This window comes from Phodopus roborovskii, unplaced genomic scaffold (genome assembly GCF_943737965.1).
Source record: "Phodopus roborovskii unplaced genomic scaffold, PHOROB, whole genome shotgun sequence".
NCBI classification, from domain to species: Eukaryota; Metazoa; Chordata; class Mammalia; order Rodentia; family Cricetidae; genus Phodopus; species Phodopus roborovskii.
The window spans coordinates 4,351,211-4,375,814 of record NW_026125295.1 but is presented as its reverse complement, the minus strand read 5'-3'; the positions used below and the strand labels follow the sequence as shown (position 1 = coordinate 4,375,814).

The following is a 24,604-nucleotide window of genomic DNA, read 5'->3' as shown; positions in this document are numbered from 1 at the left end:
CATTAGAAATTTATTAATCTTGAATCAGTCATTAAAGCTATTTGATGTTTGTCTTTGCACCACAATTTGAATTAAAAATGAATTGCTTAGGGGCAAGGGATGTGGTAGAGTGTGGTCCTGGTATGCTCAAGATCCTGAGATCAATCCCCAGAATTAAAAAAAGGCCTGTCTGAGAAATGTTCAACGTTTATCTTTCTCAAAAGATGATCAAGAAAGTGAGGGCAAACAGTTCTTGCAACAGAGTTACAGCATGTGATTACAAATCTAAGGCATTTTCTCTGCCCATCTGCAAGGGAACAAACCACAGGAAGTCCTTTCTAAGACATGATTTGATGGAGTCTACTGTTTACACTAAAACAAATCAGAGCTCGGTTTGGCAATATTTCTATGAGACTGTACTTACACTATAACAGCCTAACATAATGAAAACTGCAGGATGGCTGCCATAGCCCAAAGCCAGCTCTTTCCTAAACAAGAGCTATGCAACGTGGGTCTCCCATCTTCTACATTGCTCATAAAGGCACAGACCATATGATAGCTTCCTAAGCCTCCCGATGAGTATTTTATTAATAAAATTGAATGGGGCGAGGGTCCATGTACATTGAGCATGTTTGATGTTTTGTTTTTGAAGTATGGGTCTTACTATGTAGCCCCAACTGTACTGAAACTCGCTATATAGAGTTTGAGGCTGACCTCAGACTCACAGAGATCACCTGCCTCTGCCTCCCACATTCTGAGAGAAAAGGTATATATTACTATGGTTGGATAAATGCATATTTACTATTATTATTATCGCACTGTGTGTGCAGTATACATGTACATTGTGTGGATGTGTATGCATGCATGTGGACCCCAGATGAATATATTGATTGCCATTTTCAAGCCCTGTCCGCCTTGATTTTTATTTTAAAGTGTTCATGTGTAGGTATGTTCATATGTGTGCAGCTGCATTATGTCTGTGGACAAGTATGTGGCCAGATGCTGGTGGCTGACATCATCCTTGATCACTTTCTACCATATTTACTGAAACAGAGCCTCTCAGACCCAAAGCTCACCAGGCTGGTTTAGACAGCCAGTTCCCCTTGTGAATTCTCTGCTTTTGCCTCTTGAGTGTGGGATTATAGACAAGCTTCCACATCTGCCTGACTTTTATTGGTTGGTGAAAATGCCAGCTCTGTTTACACAGCAAGAATTTTATCCACTGAAACGTATCTCCAATTCGAGCTTGCTTTTGAAGCAGTGTCGCTCACTGGCCTGAAACTCACTGGTTAGGATAGGCTGCCTGGTTACTAAGCACCAGAGATCTGCCTCTCTCCACCTCCCCAGGGTTACAAGCATATGCCATCATGTCTGGCTTCTTCTTTACATGGCTTCTGAGAATCAAAGAGAAGACCCCATGCCTGCATGCCAAGTGACTTACTATCTGACCATCTCCCAAGACCTTCCTCCACATTTTTGTTTGGTTGATTTTTGATACAGGAGTCTCATTCAGCCTAGGTTGAACATCATACAGTTTCAAGGATGGTCCCCTGGGCCTCCACATCTAGTGTACTAGGACTCCAGTATTGTATTCTATTCTATTATGCTGTATTATTATATGTGAGTGCATTTGAGTTTGTGCACATGATTGCAATTGCCTGCAGAGGCCAGAAGAGGGAGATGGAGCCTCTTCAGCTGAAATAAGGAGTGGCTGTGCCACCTAACATGGGTGCAGCAACTGGACTCTGGTCCTCTGCAAGAGCATCAAGCTCTACTACTGCTGACCCATCTCTCCAACTACTACTTCTGCCATATTCTTGATGAAACCATACAGATGAAGAAATGCTTGGTGGCTGTCCAGGCCATGCAGGATCATTACCAGAATGAGAGGTACTGGGGTGTCCATTCATCTCTAGTACCAGTAATCTAAACTCTGCTAAAAATCTTAACAAAGTATCCTTTGGGGGAAAAAAAGAAAACTTTTAAAGTCCTAAAATACACATGAAAAAATTAAAAACACCCTTCATGGGTCTGGGGAGGTGGCTCAGTGGTTAATAGCTAGCTAGTGTTGTTCTGGCAGAGAGAAGCCAGGTTTGATTCCCAGCAGCCGGATTCACGGACATCTATATCTCCAGTAGGGGATTCAGTGTCCACCACACCACTCACACCCGGTACACACAGATACTTGTGGGGGGAAACACGTAATATAAAACGAATAACCCTAACTTAAAATATTAAAACATCATATTTTAACAAGCCACTTAACAAAAGAACCACAGCAACAAAAGGTAGTTTTGGCTTATTACAGATTACATTATAAAGCAATACCCTTCAAACACCTGTGGTTCCTAACCCCCAAGACCAGAAACACAAATGTCTAGAATGGATTGGGGTATCTGTAAATACCATCAGGTATTTCTTAAAAATAAAATACATAAATAACACCAATTTTGCTAATGATATTAGTAGGAGGAATTATTTAATAAATAGAATTGGAGTATCTGTGCACTAATTTGGGGGAAATAATCAAATTGAATTAACATTTTGCTCCATATACAAAAGTCTGCTCCACATGGATGAAAGACATAAACACAGAATATTGACTGATGGGAAAGTCAGTGGGAGATGGATTAGAATATTTATCAGGTTCATGAAACAACAGTAACTTCAGCTTTGAAGTCTTGGAATAAATCATGAGGAGAAAGACTGACAGATTTGAATATATAAAACATTCAAAACTTCTGTACCAAGGGGAAAGAACCCAACGAGACTGAAATAAAAGGAGGCATTGTGATGCGAGTCGTATTTGCATGCCAGGTGACAGCGTTCTCAAACCCTACCTATGTACACCCTCATTTAAATCTACCAGGAAAATATCTGATTTCAAAATACAAATATGTAAAACATGAGAAAGCTAAATACATAGGGAGACACAATCCATCGAGAGGGGGAAACAAGAAAATCATTTGGCTGCCAAGAATTAATACAATATACAGTAAGGCAGACCCAAGACACCATCACCTCCCCTTTCTAAGTATAACCCCGCCCCTGACTGTTCACCAGTGGTACGCAGTGTGGCCACAGCTGTGTGGAAGGATGTGTACTGTCTTCTGGCTTTTAGAATTACAAATAGGCCCAAACTTATTAAACATTAATCTCACAGGGGCTATAGATAAGGCTTAGCAGTTAAGAACACATACTGCTCTTGCAGAGGACCTGAATGTGGTTCCCTGCATCTATGTCTGGCAGCTCCCAACTCCCTTAACTTCAGCTCCAGAAGATTCAACTCCCTCTACTGCATATTCGCACACACAATTAAAAAAGACAAAAGCATCTTAGAATAGTCCATAATGTAGAGGCACAACCTGGCTCAAATGCCACAGGCATTCCACAGCCAGAAACTGCATGTTGGGGCAGTTGGCATCGCAGGAAAAGCAAAAATGAAACGTGGATGTGATCATTTCAGAATTCAAGGCTGGAGTTCAGCTTATTTGGTGGAGTACTCGATTCGCATCCACAGTGCCCTGGGTTTGAAGCCCAGCATTGTATATGCTGGATATAGCGACACTATCTATAACTCCAGCACCTGGAAGGCTCAAGTCCATTGTCTTCCTTGCCTGCATACCAAAGATGAGGCCACCTGAGGCATGAGACCCAGACTCACAGGGATAAAGTGGTGGCTCATGCCTCTGCTCTCAGCACTCATGTGGCAGAGGCAGGTGGATCTCTGAGGCGGGGGCCAGCAGACGGCACAGAGATTTCCATGTGATCCAATCTACATAGTGAGACTCTGACACCAAAGAAGAAAAGAAAAGAAAAGAAAAAAAAGGAAAAGTGCATGCCAACGTGAAGATGTCCATAAACTGTTGTTTAAGGTGACAAGACCCAAACACCCACATTTTTACCACATCTATGGGGAATTGCCAGCTGTATCTGTGGATTTTATAGATAATGGCACATTGCTATGCAGTGTTCATGGCTATTTCGCCCTAGAGTTTCATGTGATAGGATGGGGAGATATAGCTAGATGATAGATAGATAGATAGATAGATAGATAGATAGATAGATAGATAGAAAAGAAAACCATGTCACCACATAGCTTGTCCAAGCCTGAGTAGGGTGCAGGCCTGAAGGCTGCCTGCGAAGGCTAGGGCATGGCTTTCTCTAAGTCACTGGATCACAGAGGCACACGTGCACATGTGAAGGGAAGGGAAGAAGCATATTGACCCTTTGAGAATTTCATCCACTGCCTCCCTGGGTGGTCCTGCTGGCTGTTACCCCACAATTCTGTACATTCTTTCCAGCTCTGATTCTTGTTAACTGTGAGTGTCCATTCCGACCCAGGACCAAAGCAATGATCAGAGCCGCCAGCAGGGGGCAGCTTTGGCACTAGCAAAGGAGCTTCAAAGATAATCAGGGAAACTTTCTCTTTAGCCCAGGGCCCATTCTTTATTCTGCAACGATAAATTCCTCATTGTGTCTAGTGCAATTTCCTTAATGGCTGTGTTGTGGGTATGAATTTTGTCCTGTAAACTTAAGTGCTCAAGAAATGTCACAATACTTCATTTCCTCTAAATAAGCCAAATCCAAGCCATCACACCATCCTAACAGGCCAGGCAAAGTCCATCCTCAGGAATTACTATGGTTCCCATGGCCCCTGAAGTCCTTCAGAGGCCTCATGGGGCTTAAGATGACTTCACCCTCTATAGTGTTTGTCCCCTGCAGTCCTAACTCCTCTGGGCCTGCCTCCCCAACCCCTGCTCTAAGTAGCTTCACAAGTTCACCTTGGATTTGGAAATACCCAGGAAGAGAGTCTTCAGGTCATGCAAGCCTTAGGAGCAGCCAGGAGCCTGGGGACCCCATGCCATCTGGGGGATGGGGAGATGAGCAATACAGTGATAAGATGCATCCAGGGATCTTAACTGCACTCTCAGTTGGGATGCATGTTTGCAGCCCTGACGCAGCCCACTGCTAGCACTGATATGTTGGTCTAGTAGGGAGATGGGAAGGTTGTTCTTCTTTGTGTATTTCACAGGAATTCCTAGGGTTTGGGGGTGAGTTGGGACTGACCACCACACAAGCCCCCTTGAAGGAAGAGCAAAGAGAGAATTGTTATGGGAAGAGTAAAGAAGTTACAGTGGATATGAGGATTCCAGGATTTAAGAACTGGGGATGAAGCTCATTTGGTACTTGCCTAGCATGCAAAGGATCCTGGGATTGATGTGCAGTGTTGCATAAAATAAAGTGAACACACACAAAAAACACACTTACACAAGCACACACTACAACACACTACATGCACACTTATATACTCATACACACCCCACATACAAGATACACACACACAACACATATACTCACACACTACACACACTCACATACACACTTATACACCTTATATACAAGATACACACATCCAACACACATAAGACACACAATACACATACACCCCACGTCCTCTCAGAACACATACACACCTCATACAACACCCTCACACCCTACATGTACCGCACACTCACACCCCCCACACACACACACGAAAGATAGTTCAGCTGGTAAACTGTTTGCTACCCAAGCATGAAGACCTGAGTTTGATCCCCTAGGGAGATGGAGTCAGACAGTGGACTTCCTGGGACTTGCTGGCCAACCCACTGAATTTAATTGGTAAAGCCCAGATCATCAAAGAGCCCCTGTCTGAAAAAGCAGGGTAGAGAGCTACCGAGAAAGACACTAGTGGTTGATCTCTTGTCTCAACATGCACACATGTACACACATATGGCCCCTCCCTTTGTGAACACACATATACAGAAAGACACCAGTGTTAGATCTCTTGTCTCTACATGAACACATGCATGTAGTCTCTCCTTCCGTTAATGCACACAAACACAAGGATAGACCCAAATAAATAAAACAAAATAAAAAGTAAACAATATCAATGTCTGCAATAGAGTGTCCTTAAATATAAAAACAAGGCAAGTTTAACTGCGGTACCTCCTAAAATTGGAATTTTTTTTACGACTATATACCATCAGTTGTTTAGCACAAGATTCTCAAAGGAACCTTGTTTTTAAAATTATTACAAATAAATAAAACCTGGGGCTGGAGGGTAAGCTCAGCCGTTAAGAGCACTGGCTGCTCTTGCATAAAAGTTAGGTTTGGATTGCAGCATGCTCAGATTGGCTCACAACTATCTGTAACTGTAGTCCTAGGGCACCCAATGCCCTTTTCTGGCTTTCATGGGTACCATGAAAGCATGTAGTGCACAGACATGGATGCAAACAAAACAGAAATAAACATCTGTTCTGTCTGTAGAGTAAGAAGCATTTTTAGCGCACAATCCACAACAGAGTGGTTGGGTACCCCATTATCACAGAGTATGATCAGAACCAGAATTCTCAAAAACAGGAGATGTGCAAATTCTCTTAAACACATGCATACCTGCACATGTACACATGCTTGCACACAGAATACACTAAAGCAACCAGAAGATGGCCTGTCTACAAAACACCACTGGCAGATTGGAGAACAGAGTCACAATGCTTGACGTGTGAAGGTACAATAAGGCCATGAACGGAACGTGCCAAGGACCCCTGCAAGCTTGCCTATAGCACTAGGAAGTGGCCTGTTTGGACGTCTGTGGGACTTCCCAGTTCACACCCTCTCCTCTTGAAGGGCCGCTCACTGAAAGCCCAAGTTGAAGCAACTTGGATTCTCTCTAAGGCTATCTGAAATCATCTGTCAAATTATATCCACAACTAAGCAACAAGACAACAAATGTGTCAAGGAGGACCCAGAGAAACTGATTTTTCTATGACTGAAAAGAAGAGGGACACTAATGAAGAGGGAGGTGTGCTAGTTTCTCACAAGGATGTTAGGATTCTGTTAATGGGCATAAACTTTGTAAATGAAACGTCCTCAGAAAAGGAAATGTTCATTAGTATGCCAAGGATGAGGCAAGAAGGGCGCATGGGATCTTCTGGAGCCTATTTCTGGTTTGTCTTTATTCCTCATTCCCAATTGCCTGTCATCAATGTGCCACTCTGGGGGCAGATCCTAATGAACTGGTCACACTGGGACAGCTCCTAATGAATACACAATGTATAAACATACTGTAGATAGAACTTGGCTTCTATTGGCTGTCTTCGGTCCAAACATACACACAGGATTTCATATACACTTAATATCTGTGATGGTTAATCTCCAATGTCAATTTGATGGGTTTTAAATTTACCATGGAAACAAACCTCTGGGTGCCTTTGTGAAGAAATTTTTAGATTAGATTAACTGAGGTGGGAAGGTGCTGTCATCCCATGGGCTAGGTAGGATTCCAGACTGCTCAAAACCGAGAAAAGAAGTGATTTCCTTGACTGTGGCTACAGTATGACCAACTGGTCCTGCTCATTGTGACCAGCCACCCACCTGGTCTGTGGCTACAGAATGACCAGATGCCCTCTGGTCCTATGGATACAATGTAATCAGCTGCTTCTGGTCCTGTTGATACAATGTGACCAGTTATCCCCTGGTCCTGTGGATACAATGTAACAAACTGCTGAAGCCCATTCCTGTGGATACATTGTGACTGTCTCCTGATCTGTGGATACAATGTGATCAAACTGCCCCTTAGTCTTCTGGATACAAATGTGAACAGCTACTCTCTAAGTCTGTGGCCATTGCCCCCCCCCCTTACCACATAGAATGCATCCTTTTGAACTGTAAACCCAAACCAAACCCTACTCCCAGAAACTGTTTCCTGTCAGATATTTTTTTATAACAAGGGGAGAATTAACCAGTACAATGTCTGCTCTCCCCCTACACACACACACACACACACACTTATGTATATATACATACACACATGTATAGAGAGATCACTATATATGAACACAATTTTTCAAAAATTGGCATGCTATTGTAGTTCATTTGTAAATTGTTTTTCCCTAATTAATGGTATATTTTAACTACCTGAACATTAAAGTTACCTATTAGTTATATACTAAAATTTAACTAGTTCCTTAGAGCTAGCTATTTAGTAACTTCTTAGTAGATTGTTATTTTGAATAGCTGTGAATTGCTGAGTATATTTTAATTTCTCACATTTTTAAGGTTGGAAGAGATAAAAGAAAATGGATGTAAAATTAGGGGTTTTGTGTGTTTTATGTCACGCCAGTAAAACAGTAAATTTACGTACCCACAGTGAGCTTTGAAAATGGTCTTTAGATATGGCTCAGCCATTAAATGCTTGCCTTGCAAGCATGAAGACCCGAGTTTAATATGCCAGAACCCACATGAAAAACCAGGCATGACAGGCACCTAAAATCCTAGCACTGGGGAGGTGTAGGTAGGAGGATATGGACTCACAGGACACGCAGCCTGTCCTAACTGGGTTCGGAGAGGAGTCCTGTGCCAGCAAATTAGATGGAGAATGATGGAGAAAGACACTTGCTACAGACCTCTGGCATGTGTATATGGGCATACCCAGCAAAGAAAATCCTAGAGGACTCAGCTGACTCTCAATGTCAGGAAGCAACAGTCAAAATGGCACGTGGGAACACATACATGTGTAGATGCATGCAAGCATGTGTGTGGAAGGCAGAAGTCAACACCAGGTATCAATTCCCACCCTTGTACTTTCTGTTTCTTTTTTAAAAGGTCAGTGGCAGAGTCTCTCACTCGCCTGGAACTCTCTAGGCTATCTGGCCCGCAAGCCCCAAGGATCTCTCCATGTTTGCCTCTCCAGTACTGGGATGCCAAGTGCAAGCCATCACCCCTGGCTATTTTTTTCTAACATGAATTTTGGGGAGCCGGTTCAGACACTCATACTTGCACTGAGCTGTCCTCTTAGTCCCTCTATGACTACTAAAAAAATTTGTATTACATCATTCATTCATTTGTGTCTGTCTCTTTCTGTGTATAAATACGTGTGTGTGTGTGTGTGTGTGTGTGTGTGTGTGTGGTGTTCACAGGACAATCTGCAGGGATCAGTCCTATTTTTCTACCATGTGGGTTCCAGGGATAGAACTCACATCATTGATGTTGACCACAGCCACTTTGCCTCCTGAGCCATCTTACCAATCCCTATGTCCATTTTTAATAGATGCCATTTTTCTTTTTTTTTTACTTTATGTAAACCAAGAGAAGGAGCATTTCCTTCTAAACAAACTGCTGCTTTTTAAGAATGTTGCCACTAATACTATATTATCCTTGTTATTTTCAAGATAGACATTACCTATTTGTAGTGTTCTGCCTTTGTGTATGGCTTACACTCACTGTGCTTCTCGGAGCACAGGCAGGAATTTTGTCAGGTCCAGGCATTCTCAGAAAGTGGCATGCACAAGTATTGGTATGATAAAATGAAACATATATCTAATTATTAGTCATTTTGTTCTTTTCCTCGCATATAAGACCCTATTTAGCCCTTCCAGGATCACATGCATCTAGCGCTCCACTTGGGAAAACAGTGTTTGTTGTGAACAGCGGTCATTGGGTCTGATGGAGATGACAACTACTGCTGCAGAGAACAATGAAGTGGTTCCCAGTCTTGCAGTAGGCCAGTGCTAATGCAGCAGGGGCAGAGTTGGGGATGTGCTGGGGGGAGAAAAATAAGAGGACCGCAATGCCAGGAGGCAAAGAGACAGACACAATCCAGGCAGGAAAGTAGTGAAGACCTCCGGTGCCTGGAGGAATGGGAAGGACAGGTCTGTAGTTTGCAGAGGGTATTTGAGATCACAAGTCACAGCAGCCCACTGACTGAACAGTGTCACCGAATGGCTGTCATTGTCCTGCATTCTCAGGTATGGCATCTTTACACACACACACACATACACACACACACACACACACACACACACACACGCACACTGTGAGACGCCCGATTCATTTCTAAGCAGCCCCTCTCCCTCCAGCCGCCAGAGGAACCCCATCACACCAGTAGTTCTATGACTTGACAGCTCACCCAGCTAGTGTGACCAGAGGAGCAAAAACAAAACCAAAAGCCTTTCTGCCTTATTTATTTGTTTGTGGCTCTCTATCCAAGATAAATGAGGAAATAAATTCCTAGTGTGCTTTAAGTGAGCTCCAGATTATAAATCACACACTTACACTCTCACACTACAGTAAGCACAAAATCAGGGAGATCAACAAGAGACACACATGCCTTACCTCCCCCTTTCCTAAGCCATCCACAAACACCCATGCAGAGAGAGAATGGGATAACTAAGAACCCGAGGCCCCACAGCAACTGCCTACAGCATATGCTTCACTAGCCAGAAACAATCAGGACAAAAGGTATAATAGTAAAGCAGGCAGAAGGGATGCTGATCTCAAATGTGCTTTTGTGAAAGATTCATTTGTATTTGTGTGTGTGTGTGGTGTGTATGTGTGAGTGTATGTGTGTGTGTGTGTATGGTGTATATGTGTGAGTGTATGTGTGTGTAGTGTGTGTGTGTATGGTGTGTATTGTGAGTGTGTGTGGTGTGTGTGTGGTGTGTTTGTGTGAGTGTATGTGTGTGTGTGTGTTGTAGTGTGGTGTGTGTGTCTGCCTGTATGTGTGTGTGATGTGTGTGTATGTGTATGTGGTGTGTATTGTGAGTGTGTGGTGTGTGTGTGTGGTGTGTATGTGTATGGTGTGTATTGTGAGTGTGTGTGGTGTGTGTGTAATGTGTATGTGTGAGTGTATGTGTGTGTGTAGTGTGGTGTGTGTGTCTGCCTGTATGTGTGTGTGATGTGTGTGTATGTGTATGTGGTGTGTATTGTGAGTGTGTGGTGTGTGTGTGTGGTGTGTATGTGTATGGTGTGTATTGTGAGTGTGTGTGGTGTGTGTGTAATGTGTATGTGTGAGTGTATGTGTGTGTGTGTAGTGTGGTGTGTGTGTCTGCCTGTATGTGTGTGTGTATGTGTGTGTGGTGTGTATTGTGAGTGTGTGGTGTGTGTGTGTGTGTTGCTGTCGGTGTATGCCATGTGTACTTTGGAGGTCACACAAGGACATTAGAATTCCTGGAACTGGCATTACAGCAGTTACAAGTTGCCTGATATAGGTGACCTCAGGTCCTGTGGAAGAATAGAAAGTGTTTCTAAGCACTGAGACATCTTCCCAGCTGTAGCAGCAAAGAATGGGCAGTGATGGGTACTAACTATCCCAGAACAAATGTTGGCTATTGTTGGGGGAGAAAGAGAAAGTCTCAGTGTGTTTCACCTCCTGTGAAGGTGAGATGATTTTACCTTGTGCATCTGTGAAGTTCGATAAGAGAAATGTTTGTGTATTTGAACACTTGGCCCCAAGTTGGGGAAGTTATTGAACTTTTAGGAGGTAGAGCCTTGTTGGAGGAAATCTGCTAGGGATGGGTTTTGAGAGTCTATATCCTCACTCCACTTCTAGCTTGTTCTCTCTGCTTCCTGGTGTGTGGATGGAGGTGGAAAGTGTCAGCTTCCTGTGTATGGATGGAGGTGTGACCTGTGTGCTTCCTGTGTGTGGATGGAGGTGTGAAGTGTCAGCTTTCTGTGTGTGTGGATGGAGGTGTGAAGTGTCAGCTTCCTGTGTGTGGATGGAGGTGTGAAGTGTCAGCTTCCTGTGTGTGGATGGAGGTGTGAAGTGTCAGCTTCCTGTGTGTGGATGGAGGTGTGTGACCTGTGTGCTTCCGTGTGTGGATGGAGGTGTGAAGTGTCAGATTCCTGTGTGTGGATGAGGTGTGACCTGTGTGCTTCCTGTGTGTGGATGGAGGTGTGAAGTGTCAGCTTCCTGTGTGTGGATGGAGGTGTGACCTGTGTGCTTCCTGTGTGTGGATGGAGGTGTGAAGTGTCAGATTCCTGTGTGTGTGGATGGAGGTGTGAAGTGTCAGCTTCCTTCTCTGGCCTCTTGCTGCTACACCCCTTCACCTTGATGGACTTGTCTGTAAGTTGCATTTGGTCATAGTATTCTTTTTTCATAGTAATAAACATCAATGAGCACAAGATTCATTATTGATTTTGAATTTTCTCACAGTAGAAGCAAAGCAGAAGCATGACAGAACCAACCCTACATTCCAGGAAGCCATCTAGTTATCTTAATCTCTGCCCGTGCTGTGGCACCGAGTCAAAGGATCACAAATGTGACATTCCATACGAATTTTCTTAACAACCAAAAATTGATCTCCAGGCCTCTGACCATCTTTCTCAACCCGAAGCCGTTTCTCTTTGGGCTCTGCCCAACCACCTCAGTCTCCATCCATCAAAATGAAAAACTCCTCTCTAACCCACTCAAATTCCTGCCCTCTACTGTTCTGTTTCCCTGGCAGCTTATTTACCGTCTGCATCTGCTATGTAGTCTCACAGCACTTTCCTATTAGACACAATACCAGACAGGCCCCAAGGCCTGGGAAGCCTGCTGAATGAGAGGTGACAGTGTGACAAAGCCAGGACATGGCTGTTGCCTGACTTCTGTCCATCTATGTTCCTGGCCCGCGCTCTTTCTTCCTGCGACGAAATCAAGGATAAGCAGCAACTTAAGAAAGGGAGGGTTTCTTTTGGCTCCCACTTTAAGGGTGTGGTCCTCAGTGGTGAGGAGGTCTCAGTGAGGCAGCTGCTCACATTGTACTCACAGTCAGAGGTTGGAGAGATGACACTGGGACTCAGCTCACCTTTTCCTTTTCTTTCAGTCTGGACTCCTTGTCCAGGGATTGCTGCTGTTCGTATTTAGAATGGGTCCTCCCTCCTCAGGTAGATCTTTCTGGAAATGCCCTTACAGACACCCAAAGGTGTATTTCACCAATGGCCTAGGTGTTCTTTAGTCCAACCAAGTTAAAAATTAAAATAAATCACCACTCTTCTTGAGCTCACATTTGACAGGAAAGTGTGTATGTATGTATGTATGGTGTGTGTGTGTGTGTGTGTGTGCGCGTGCGTGCACGCGAATCAGTGTGCCACAGTACTGGAGGCATAAATGTGTCCTAGATAAAGAGAAATGACCCAGAGAGGTCATGCCATCGGGAAAGGCCACAGAAGGTCATAGCTCATAGTCAATTAAATGCTTTTTCCCCTTAATTTGCTTATGGTAAAAATTCCAAGCTCTCCTTGCCATCCTTGCTCCATCACTGCCCCTCCTAACCTGGGGCATGCCCCTTCTCGTAACCCTCAGGGTTGTCATGATCTGGAATTGCTCAGGATCTGTTTCTTTCTAGCTGTTCCCTCCTTGGCATCCCCCTGTGTTAGACTCTGCTCCAGCTTCACACACTGGAGCAGAGGCATGTCTCCTGTGCTTTTGCTGTTTACCTTCATCACAACTGTCTGTCTGTTCCTTGCTATATCCCTGAACATGAACTTGTCAAGGGCACAGAGCAAGTTGGTTTGATATTTGTCTCCCTAGTGCTTAATACATCTAGCTCTCAGTAAATGTTTACTGCTGCCTGCTTGGTAAGTCTTTTTCCTTTCTTTCAAAGGGCAAGCTGAAGGGCTATCAACTGTCAAAAGCTGTTTAAATAATTAGTGTTTCCTCCGTGAGAGGAGGGAAGGAAAGGCAGAGCTTTTATGAACTTGGGATGGAGTCTTCTCTGCTTGCCTTGGGAGGAAAGGAACAGGGTGTTAGCCCCAACCCCTCATGAATTCCCACATGCCTGTCGTGTGGCTGAAACCCCCAAGTTCATTTTCAACATGCAGCTGGGAGCAGGGATAAGGGATGCTGACTAATGAGACTCCATGGTCCTGGAAAGCAGGGTGAGGGAAGGATTTTAACTGGCATGGCCCGAGGGCCAGGGCTCCTTCTCTCCATTGTCAACTCTCTGTAGCCATGTGCGAAGCCTTTGTCTATTTTCAGTGCTCAGGCTGTGACTGGGGCTTTGATGCAGCAAGGAAGCCTTAGGTTCCCACTTTACCCCCAAGCTATACCCAAAGCCCCATGAGGACACTTTCAGGCACATTTTGTTCAGTTGGAAACCCAGGCCCAGAATTTTCCATCCCCCCCCCCCCCCGAAAATCCCTTGGGTGCGTAGTACAGGCTTTTGTGGTAAGAAGAACAGACTGCTGCTCACTGGGTATGGAGCCAGGGTAGGTGAGGAGTTAGTTGTGAGGCATGGGAGGAGAATGGCAGCTGGGTAGTGGCATTGAGGTCTCTGTAGGGTCATCGTGTTCCACTGAGTTAAGAGCCCTTAAATCTGCAGGTGGCTTCTTCACTACATCAGAGACTAAGGCCTGTGGCACTGTGACACTCATCATCACTTGCTTTGTGGTTCTGACATGACCCGCTTTTTAGATTTTTCTAGACTGCCATAAGGAAAAATATTCTACAACAGAGATCGAATCCATGATGATGATGGAGGGCAAAGAGGTCCCCTCATCCCATGAATATACCACTAGTCTCATAAACATTCATTTAAAATGTCTTTAGGATACACAGAATCTACCGGACTCCCACTGTGTAAACTTCTGTTCATATTCTCTCTCTCTCTCTCTCTCTCTCTCTCTCTCTCTCTCTCTCTCTCTTTCTATACTTCAAGGACATAAGAAGCCAGAGACATCCTCCCCAAAGTAACAGGATCTGATTTAGTTTTTTGTGTGTTTTCAAGTGAGGTGTCGGAAATTCAGAGATGGCAATGTGCCTACACAATCAAGAACATCAACCCTCTACCGCACAGCTGTGACTGGGAACCCTGCAACCAGCTCACATTTTCTGAAGCTCACAGGGAGGCAGAACTTCTAAGAAAGTCTATAGTTATCTTGCACACAGAAGATGTTTTTGCATGTGTGTGTATGGATCAGGAAAGTTAATCTGCTAGATGTAAACACAGTTGACAACTGTTGGCATGCCATCAGTTTCTACGGAGAGGGGCACTGTTAATTGAGGCGCCTCTATGGGTCTTCAAGAGGCTGTCACACACACAGTTAGCCACCGAGCAATAGGCAAGTGATTGAATCCATCTCTTCTAAAAGAAAAACACAACTCACTCATTACTTACCAAGCTAAGCTTTTTCCAGAATTCTGGCCCTTCTTCCATGTCTCTGAGACTCGGTGGAATGTACCAAAAGCAAATATTGGTATATTCAGGCTGAGGATTAAAAAAAAAATTATAGTAAGAAGGATGCTGTTTTGTTATGTTAAGATTCATCTTAGAATGTAATTAAACAAAGACTTTTAAACTCTATGCTAGTTGCTTAAGAGTCATCTAGTGTGTAACTTACAAACAGCTGAACTCCTGTAGTCTGTATGACTTCTGACAATATTTTACTGGGGTTTGCTAGAAGGGTTTTTTCCCTATTCATAAAGGGTGGTCCCCAAACCTAGTGCATGCATGTACACACACACACACACACACACACACACACACACACACACACACACTGTAACACAGCCATTGTCACAGAATAAGCCTCATCTTCATTGGAGCACAATGTAAGAAAAACCATGCCAAAGACCATCAAAAGACATGTACTCACCTAGCATTGAGTATATTATGGGGTGGATTCCCAAGTGAGATACAATTCCTTTTACTCAGAGTCCACTGCAGTTGACAGCTGCTTTCTTCACTGGACACTCCTCACTGACAGTTATTTAGACATCTTTGACACTGTTTCGCTACAAATGCAGTTGGTAGCCAGTAACCAATGCTAGCAGTTCTTACTAGGTGCTGGGTTCTCAGCACTCCCCCTATGAAGTCTGGGGTATTCAGAAAGAAAGACAGCTAGCATCTCCTATCTTAAGATCAAGACTGGTACCACGCGGAGTCCTGCTGTTGCTGGATTTAAATTATCCCTGAGAAGCTGGGGATGTTTCCAGCTCACCACGGTAACTCCCCGATCCACTCACCCTTTCATCTTTGCAATTTCTACATTCTCACTGGATTTGACAAAAAGAAAGGGTTACAAATCGTTAAACTATAGAGTGGTTTTTACAAAGTAACTGCTGTGCAGTTCAACTCAATTTCCACTCCCCTTTATCACAAGACAATGTTTTATATGTTTTATAATACAGATCTGCACATTTTACATTTGGGCCTCTGATTTATCATAGAGTTAGTTCCTCCAGATAGACTGTGCTGAGCTTCTAACTTCTTTGATCATTTAAAAAAGAATACAAATTTTGTCAAACACTAATTAGAAAGTGGAAGAAAAATCATAGTTTGCTGTCTGTCATTTGCTTCCATGAGTCAAGCTATAAATCAAAGGCACCCATCCCCAGTACCACTGGTATCATAACTGCATTAGCCTTCAGCTCTACGCCCACCCATTTTTGGTACTCCACAATAACGGTGGTGGACCCTGGAAATACTGTAAATGTTGGTGGATCTAATATTATATGTTGTCATCAGTAGGGGCTGGAAGAATGCTAAAGGAAGAGTTGCCTCTTCCCAGGGTGCTCCATGAGTCCCATGAAGGATCAGGATTGTTTTCAGCAGCCCAGGGAGTCCAGAAGCGAGTATTTATTGCTTTAAGGGCATCTTAGCAAAGCGGCAGTATACTTGCTGGCATACTGCCCAGGCAGCTTTGGAGTGGGGATGCTTCACCAGCAAAGCACTTTGCCCCAGTGACTTGAGTGGTGACTTCCATGAGCAGTCTGCAGCCACTTCTCAGCTCTGGACCCTGTGGAAAGATGGCTTCCCCCCAAAGCATAATATAGATGTCTAGTGAGTCTTGCCATGGGACACTTCAGTGAACTCTGCCCACCCCCACTCTTTCCAAGGGGTTCTGTTCCTCAGCCCTGGGAGGGAGTAGCCTCTTTTACCTATGTTCCATCTCAGTTCTGGAAAGGATGGGGGTTCTCCACAGGGCAGTTATGCGTGGACAGTTTTAGCGAGCTATTTCATTCCTGTAAGATCACCTCTTATGCCCCAGGTCACTGTTAATAAGTCTATGTATGTATGCATGTATGTATATGTATGTATGCACTGCTATATCCATGTATCATATCTGTCTGTCTACCCATAATCTATATGTCTACCTTCCCTATCTGTTTATACATTTGTCTACCTAAATCCTTCTCACTTCAAGTTAGCGGGTCACTTTCTTTTTTTGTTTTGTTTTGTTTTTTCCCCTTGTGACTGGACCTTACTATATCATCAATTTTTATTCATTGTTATTTGTGTGAAAATACTCTAACACATGTCACATCAGCTGATCTGTGTGGCATACCATCTATGTTGTCTCAAGTCATGCCCTCGGCTGTTCAAGTCTGTTTCCTTGTGCAACTTTCTTTCGGCTATTGTGATAGTAACTTTTTCTGTGGCCCCTTCTGCATTCTCTTTAGGAAGGCGTGGCTTCCTGAAGTGGCAGCTGACAGGGTGTAAAGCCCTCCTGACTCTTCTCTGGAGGATGTTTGATCCTCCATTCGGTGGCATAAACTCATTTTAGTCATTTCCAAAATGAATGAGTAGGAAGAACATCTTTACCCGTTCACAAAGAACACAGGTGACTTTCTTTCTGTTTCTGTCCTGCAACTTCTGTCCCATGCAATGATGACTTTCTGCGTGAGCTTCACAGCACTCATGGCCATTTTTAGGGCGGAATAATGCAAATGTGATGCCATTTACTTTCAATTTCCCTCATGTATGAAAGCATGACCTCTGAGCACAATAGGATCTCGCTCAGTCCAGATTCTCTACAAACCATAGCATTTGAAGGTGGGAAAAGGAAAATTGACCAAGGGGTGGAATGGGAAAAACTGGTGGCAACAAGTACAATGTTACCATCTTTTAGGGGCCACTTCCACTATATTCTGACTTTCACAGAGAAAAGCAAATGGACACTTTGTTACCAGCACCAGGAAAGATTACTGGCAAATAAATTAGCGGTCACCAATAGTTATTATGTTCTATTTCTGCAAAACAAAGCTATGCCTGTCTTTTACACACTCTTTCGATCAGAACAACAGTAACAAATAAAAGGTAGCATGATGTATTTTATTAAATATAAATGCAGACTCTAGCACTCAGATTAAAATAATCAATTATGCAAATATGGAATGAGGAAGATGCTGACAAGGTAGATTGCAAAAGTCTTCATATTCTTGTTTTAAAAACAAGATCGTGGTGACTGGAAACTCTTTAAGGAGGGCACCAGGGATAATGCCCAGGTTTCAGTCACAAGACTGAGACTTCAAACTCACCAAATCACATTCCTCTGTGTGTGTGTGTGTGTGTGTGTGTGTGTGTGTAGGTACACACACATATGTAGACCAGAGGTCAACTTCAAGCATCATTTCATAGGTACCTTCCACTTCATATTTTTGACAGGGTCTATCACTGGTCTGGAATTTGCCAAGTCGGCCAGGCTGTCTGGCTGATACGTCCCAGGGATCCATCTGTCTACTTCTCCCTAGTGCTGACATTACAAGCCTGCACCACATATCTAACTTTTTACATGGGTACTGGAAATCAGACTCATGCCCTTTTGCTTGCACAGCAAACATGTTACTGACAACCATTTCCCAGCCCCTCACCAGGTCTTGGCTTAGACAAATGCCGCATGTTCTGGCCTCAGCTTCCTATACTCTAATGTGGGGGATGACAGTCTCTGCACCATGGGCTCAGCTGTATGAGCAGGAAGAGAATTTATTTGCAGTGGTTGGTAGCATATCTGCCACACAGCAGGTATTCTGTGAGGTTAATGACTATTCCTTGGGGCCATCCGGGGAGAAGGAGATGTCCTTTTCAAGTGGATGTACAGCCTCATTAAAATCCGCAGTAGCTGAGACAAATCACTATGAACATCTCTGGATAGCGTATTCGAAAGGAGATCCTAAGATGTATAGAGTATCTAAAGAAGACCAACCAAACTGCTCAGCATCTAAAGCAGAGTTTCTGTGTCGGAGAGACTTGACAAGGAATTAGAATGAGAAAATGACTATGTCCTATGTCTGTGCCCAGAAACTCAGAGGCTCCTAAGGAAGCGGGGTGAAATGGCTAGTCTGTAATGAGTGTTATCAAGAGAGACTTCTCATATTGTAAGAAATGCATAGTGTATCAGTAGACATCAAAGTCTTCAGAGGACTGAAAAATGAGCAGAGGATGGAGTTTGATGATGAGAAATTAAACTAGAGAGAAGAGTGGGCTTCTCTGCATGCAATGCTTGGGGGCTCAGCTTGTTTTGAGAGGCAGTGTGCAGTCATGATAGAGTGCCAGCCTAGCTATAACTTACATTCTGGAAAGCCGTTCCAGCTGTGGTGTCAAGAGATAGGCTAGAGAGGATTTAGATGGAAGAGGAAGACACTGCCAACCTGAGATGTGATTGGCTCTGAACCAAGACAGAGAGAAGACTAAGTAAATAAGCAGAAGGGGGTGGGGCAAGGTGCCATCAAGAGGTTTGCTTGCACTAATCATGCTTCTAATAACCCAAAGAAGAATGGGAACTTTTGGTAAGAAAAATGGTTGCACATAAGGTTCAGGAAAGGTGAGTTGGGGGGTGAAGTTTCTACGGCATCTAGGAAAACTATAGGATAAGCACACATAAAGTCAAGGGTGGAGCCAAATACAATGGTAATGGATGCCAAACCCTGTGGTGATTTATGATATATTAAAGCTTGCCTAAGGATTCAGAAAGCAAAACCAGCCTTCAGCTATAGAGATCAGGCAATGGTGATATGCACCCTTAATCCCAGTAACTATAGAAGATGAACAGTGCTGGAACACACCTGAATCCTAGGACTCAGGATTAAGAGGTAGACAGATCTCTGTTAGTTCAAGATCACACTGAGCTACATGAAGTATATCCAGTCCTAGGACTCATGAGAGGTATTTAAGACAGGAACAGGGTCTCGGAGCTGGCATTCATTCTCCAGCCACATCAAGAATAGGAAGGCATTGAAGCTCAGGGTTCTCCAGCTATGTTGAAGAGAGTCTAACAGTCTGGCATTGCAGTCTGAGGAGCCAGAATTGCCTTTAGAGATGAGAGCTAGTGGCTGGCTACTTGGCTTTTCTGATCTTCAACTTGAAGCTTGAACCCCAATATCTGTCTCTGGGTCTTTTATTTATCATGCAACTAACGACAGAATCTTTCAGGAGACCATACTGATAGAATAAAGAATGAAATACAGTACAGTAGAAAAAGTATTCAAGCTGACCTGAACAAGGGGGACCTCCTGGACCCCCAGACTGATAGCTGGGAATCCAGCATTGGACTGACTCAGACCCCTGAATGTGGGCCTCATTTAGAAGGCCTGGACAGTCTAAGGGACCTCTGACAGTGGAACCTGGATTTATCTCTGGTGCACAAAAGGACTTTGGGAGAACGTTCTCCATGGAGGGATACTCCCTTAGCCTAGAGGCTGGAGGGAGGGCCTAGTCCTTACTCCAAATGACTTGACAGATTTTGATGATCCCTCCTGGAAGGCATCACCCTCCCTGTGGAGTAAGGAGGGGATGGAATGGAAGGGGAGGGGGGTCAGGGGGCATGGGAGGGAGGGAGGGAGAGAGAACTGGGATTGATATGTAAAATAAGAAAAATAATAAATATACATAAAAGAGAGAAAAGGAAAAGTATTCAAATGGTATTAAACAAAGAGGACCTCGTGCCAAGGCTGAGAAGAAAAAGTCATAGGAGAAGGTCAAAGAAACCATTCCAGGTGAAAACTTCAAGATGGAGTATAAAACTGTAAAATATCGTAGAAGTCCCAGAATTTTAAATGAGATGTGTTAGGTTTCAGCAAGTAAAGAGGTCACCATGATCACATCAAGCTGTGTGAGGTAAGTGATCTAAGGTAATTCACAAGATGCCGGGTACAGATGGGGGGGGGCGGGTAAGCATCCATAGCTAGAACAATGGGCATTCAGAGCTATCTGGGAGAGAAAGAACCAGTGAGCCCTCCACAGCTGGAAACTGGCCAAACAGTCTGATGCCCATCATGACAGGCTCTAGGGTGAAGCTTCCTGTCATGCAAGGAGGTCGACAAGATGTCCTTCATGCCTCTAAAAGTCTATGAATCCCAATAATACTTCCTAATGTAGAATTCGAGAGGACAAAAACAAAAAGGTGAATAATTCAGACTCACCCATGAGACTGAAATGAAAATGCGAATAGGAGTCTAAGAAGGATCTTAGATCCAACAGAGAAAAGAGACAGAATTGGTTTTCAGGGGCTATGAATAATGCAGAATTCACTTGAAATGATAACTTTCAATCATCTTCAAGAAGATAGATATTGCTTTAGTTCTTTTCAGTAAAAGATATCCAAGTGCTAGATGCTCTAATTCCCTCTGCTCTTTTACAATTTCTCATGTTGTACTTAGTGTCTCATACCTCTGTCTCTGTCTTCCTGCCTCTCCCCCTCCATCTCCCCTTTTCTCTCTCTTCCTCACCATTTTAAAATTAACTTCACACTTACGTGCGAAATTAAAGGCCTAATTCTACTTTATTTCTTGAAACGGAAATCAAGGGAGACAAATGTAAACCAAATACGAATGTCCTAAAGTAGGGCTTGACTGCAGCCCAGTAGGGAGCATGTGCTGTGCCTGTGGACTCAACTTCAATTCCCAGATCCAGCAATGAAGACAAAAACCCAAACCCCTGTAGTTGGATGGGTTATACAGGAAGCCTCCTAGTCTATAGGAGCCAGCTGGCTTCTACAGGGAAAACAACACTCATGGGTTTGGAACAATAGCTCAGCTGCTGAGATCATGTCCTGCTCTGTGGAGGATCTGAGTTTCAGGTTCCAGAATCTACTTCTGGTAGCTCACAAACACCTGCAACACCAGCTCTAGGGATTCTAACGCCCTTTCCTAACCTTTGTAGGTACTACACTGGGTACACATACCCACACATGGACATACACACAGAGAGACATATAATTAAAAAATAAAATTAACGAAATCTTTAAAAAACAAAACCCAGAACCAAAGCCTGCCTAACAATTAAGGCTTGCCTCACAACAATATGAATTTACTTCCCCAAAGATGGTGCTAAGTGTCCCTCTCTCCCTTTCCAGGGCCTTTACGAAGAAGGTATCTGTGGCATTTGAGCATGTCATTTTTCTCCCCTCGGCTCTTTTAATCTCCTCTAATGGTTTCAGAGTCTCACCCTGCTAATCTAATGTCTCCATTACAACAGTTGTAACCCTGATAACTTTATTCATTCTCACTCCAGAGTATTCCTCACGAACTTAATTCTTTTCTGAAGGCCTCTAACCAGGTGGTACTTCCTTTCTCTCCCCATTGGAATATAGTGGGGAATCTCTCTTGTCTTAAATACTCCTGGAGGCTGGAACTGCCGGCACACACTAGCTTCTAGTGTATCTTGCTGAATAAAAGGTTTGCACAGATTATCTAGACTTCTTATACACAGCAAAGCTCCTACAGTGGAGTCTGTAATTGGTTTTACAGTAAGTTAAAGATTGCAATGAGGTTTCACAAGATCTGAGATACCCTTACCCTTCACAGTTCTTAAAAGCCAGAATGTAACATGGGGCTGGAGAGATGGCTTAGTGGCTAATAACACATGGTAACCCTGCAGAGGGCACAAGTTCAGTTCTGTCACACACACCAGGCAGCCTGCAACTCCAGCTCCATGGAGTCAGTCACCATATGACCTCCATAGACAACCGCACTCATACATACCTCCCCACATGCCTGTTGGCATGTCTGTGGGGCACTGCTTTATTGATGATTGATGTGGGAGGACCCAGTCCACTGTGGGCAATTCAATCCCTAGGTTAATGGTCATGAGTTGCCTAAGAAAGCAGGCACATGCATACACATAATTAAAAATAAATGCAGTCTAAAGGAAACAGGGTTCTTGGGCTGGGTAGATGCACCAATGGTTAAAAGTACTTTCTCAAATATGAGGACACGAGTTAGGATCCCAACACTCAGGTAAAAAGCTAAGCATGGCTGAGAGTGTCTGCAACCTCAGTGTTGGGTGACAGGCACAGGCAGATTCCACAAGTTCTAAGAACAGACAGTCTGGATGAAGAGACAAGCAACTGGTCCAGCGAGAGACCCCATTGCAGTGAGCTATAGGGGAGGACACCTAATGTCTTGCTCTGGCCTTCTGCATGTGTGTACACTCATGTACACGAATCTTCTCTCTCTCTCGCTCACTCACACACACACATACACACACACTCACTCACAGAAAGAGGGTTTTTTGTATTTCTTTACTTGATATTTTAGCAAAACCATTCATCTTCAGAATCACCTGACATCTTACACACAGCAAGAAATCCAACATCTACAGTGAAACATGCATTTCCCATTGCTCCAAAGCTCATACGTGCTCATTATTTCATAAAAAGAGAGCATGTGTGCATGCTTTATACTCCCTTAGTTGGTCTCGCATACACAGCATAGTATTTGCAACACAATCACTGTGCCATTTCCATATCAAGAAAGAGGTCATAATTTATTCAGCATTATTCCTGCTAATTATTATTGAGCATTTTAATTTCCAACACTTAGAGGCAAGTGCATTCTCTGTGAATCCGACCAAGGGAAAAAATGTTCCCTAATACGGTAAATTAACATAATGGACTGTATGAATTACGCTAATGACTTGTTTCTTAGCCTGCAACACAAAACCAACACAATACAACAGATGAGACAGCGGCTGCCTTCATCACTGTTGACTGAAACAGCCAGGGGCACAATCCCACAAGCACTTACTTCCAACAGTAGCTTGAATCCTTCTCTTTTCTTGATTTCATCTACCAGGTACCTAAAATCAAAACAATGTTATTTTAAAATAACAACATTGATCATCTGCAGTCCCCAAGTACTGCGAATTGACTTCCATAACCCAAAGCATGGCTTCTGCTGCAGAGCTGGGGCATAGGTCCTGAAGGCACAGGCAGAGCTCCAGATGTGGACCGATGTCTCAGGACATCTGTAGGACCGCACTCTGGGCCTCCCCAAGAGGACACGTCTTGTTAAGAATATGAGGCAATCGCACATTATAACGCGACCTAAACTCCAGCATGAAAGTCAAACAGCTGTCAGCCCAGAGTCAGTGAGCTCCCGGGAGCTCAGGTTAACTGTTTTCGTGGGTATTCCCAAAGTGGTCTTGACCCCTTTGTTCACGTTATTGCTTCTCCCTCTCTTCAAGTGGACTCTGGGAGCTGAGCCCAGTGCTCAGCTGTGCATCTCTGCATTTGCTTCCATCGGTTGCTGGATGAAGGCTCCGTGATGATAATTCAGGTAGTCATCAATCTGATTACATGGGAAGGGTCGTTTGGGCACCCTCTCCACTAATGCTTAGGGTCCTAGCTGGGGTCATCCTTGTGGATTCCTGAGAATTTCCTTAGTGCAAGGTTTCTCAATAGCTCCGTAATGGTGCCGTCAATCAAGATCTCTTTACTTGCTCCCCTCTCTGTCCCTCCTCCATCTCAACCATCCCATCCCCCATGTTCTCCTCCCCTCTCCCCTTCTACCCTTCTCCTCCCCTCCCACCTTCCCTTTCCCATTCCCACCCTGCCACGCTCTACAGGAAGCATTTTTGGTGTATCACTTTTGTTCGGATTTTAAGTTTAAGATCAAAGAGTCTAAACTAACCATTTCGAGAGGAGCAGTGATCAATATCGAGTCACAAGCAAGGGGGTGTGGAAAAAGCTGGGGTATCTATGATGGCCATCTGAATATAAAGAGCCTCCTTCCATCCTAAGCAAAAGTCTCAGACATGCAAGATTTGGAATATGATCACAGCAGGAGTACAATGACACTGAACAGAGTGGATAGCAATGCCTG

The 24,604-nt window shown here is 43.9% G+C and overlaps 1 protein-coding gene across 1 annotated transcript in view; it reads right to left on the bottom strand.

Moving 5' to 3' along the window:
* Gadl1 (glutamate decarboxylase like 1) overlaps nt 1-24,604 on the bottom strand; it is a 167,366-nt gene that overhangs the window by 32,468 nt on the left and 110,294 nt on the right. Inside the window, exons 13-14 of the mRNA XM_051202041.1 lie at nt 23,528-23,579; nt 14,901-14,990 (exon numbers count right to left, since the gene is read on the bottom strand). Coding sequence (XP_051057998.1) covers nt 14,901-14,990; nt 23,528-23,579 — 142 coding nt within the window. The remainder of the gene's footprint in view (nt 1-14,900; nt 14,991-23,527; nt 23,580-24,604) is intronic.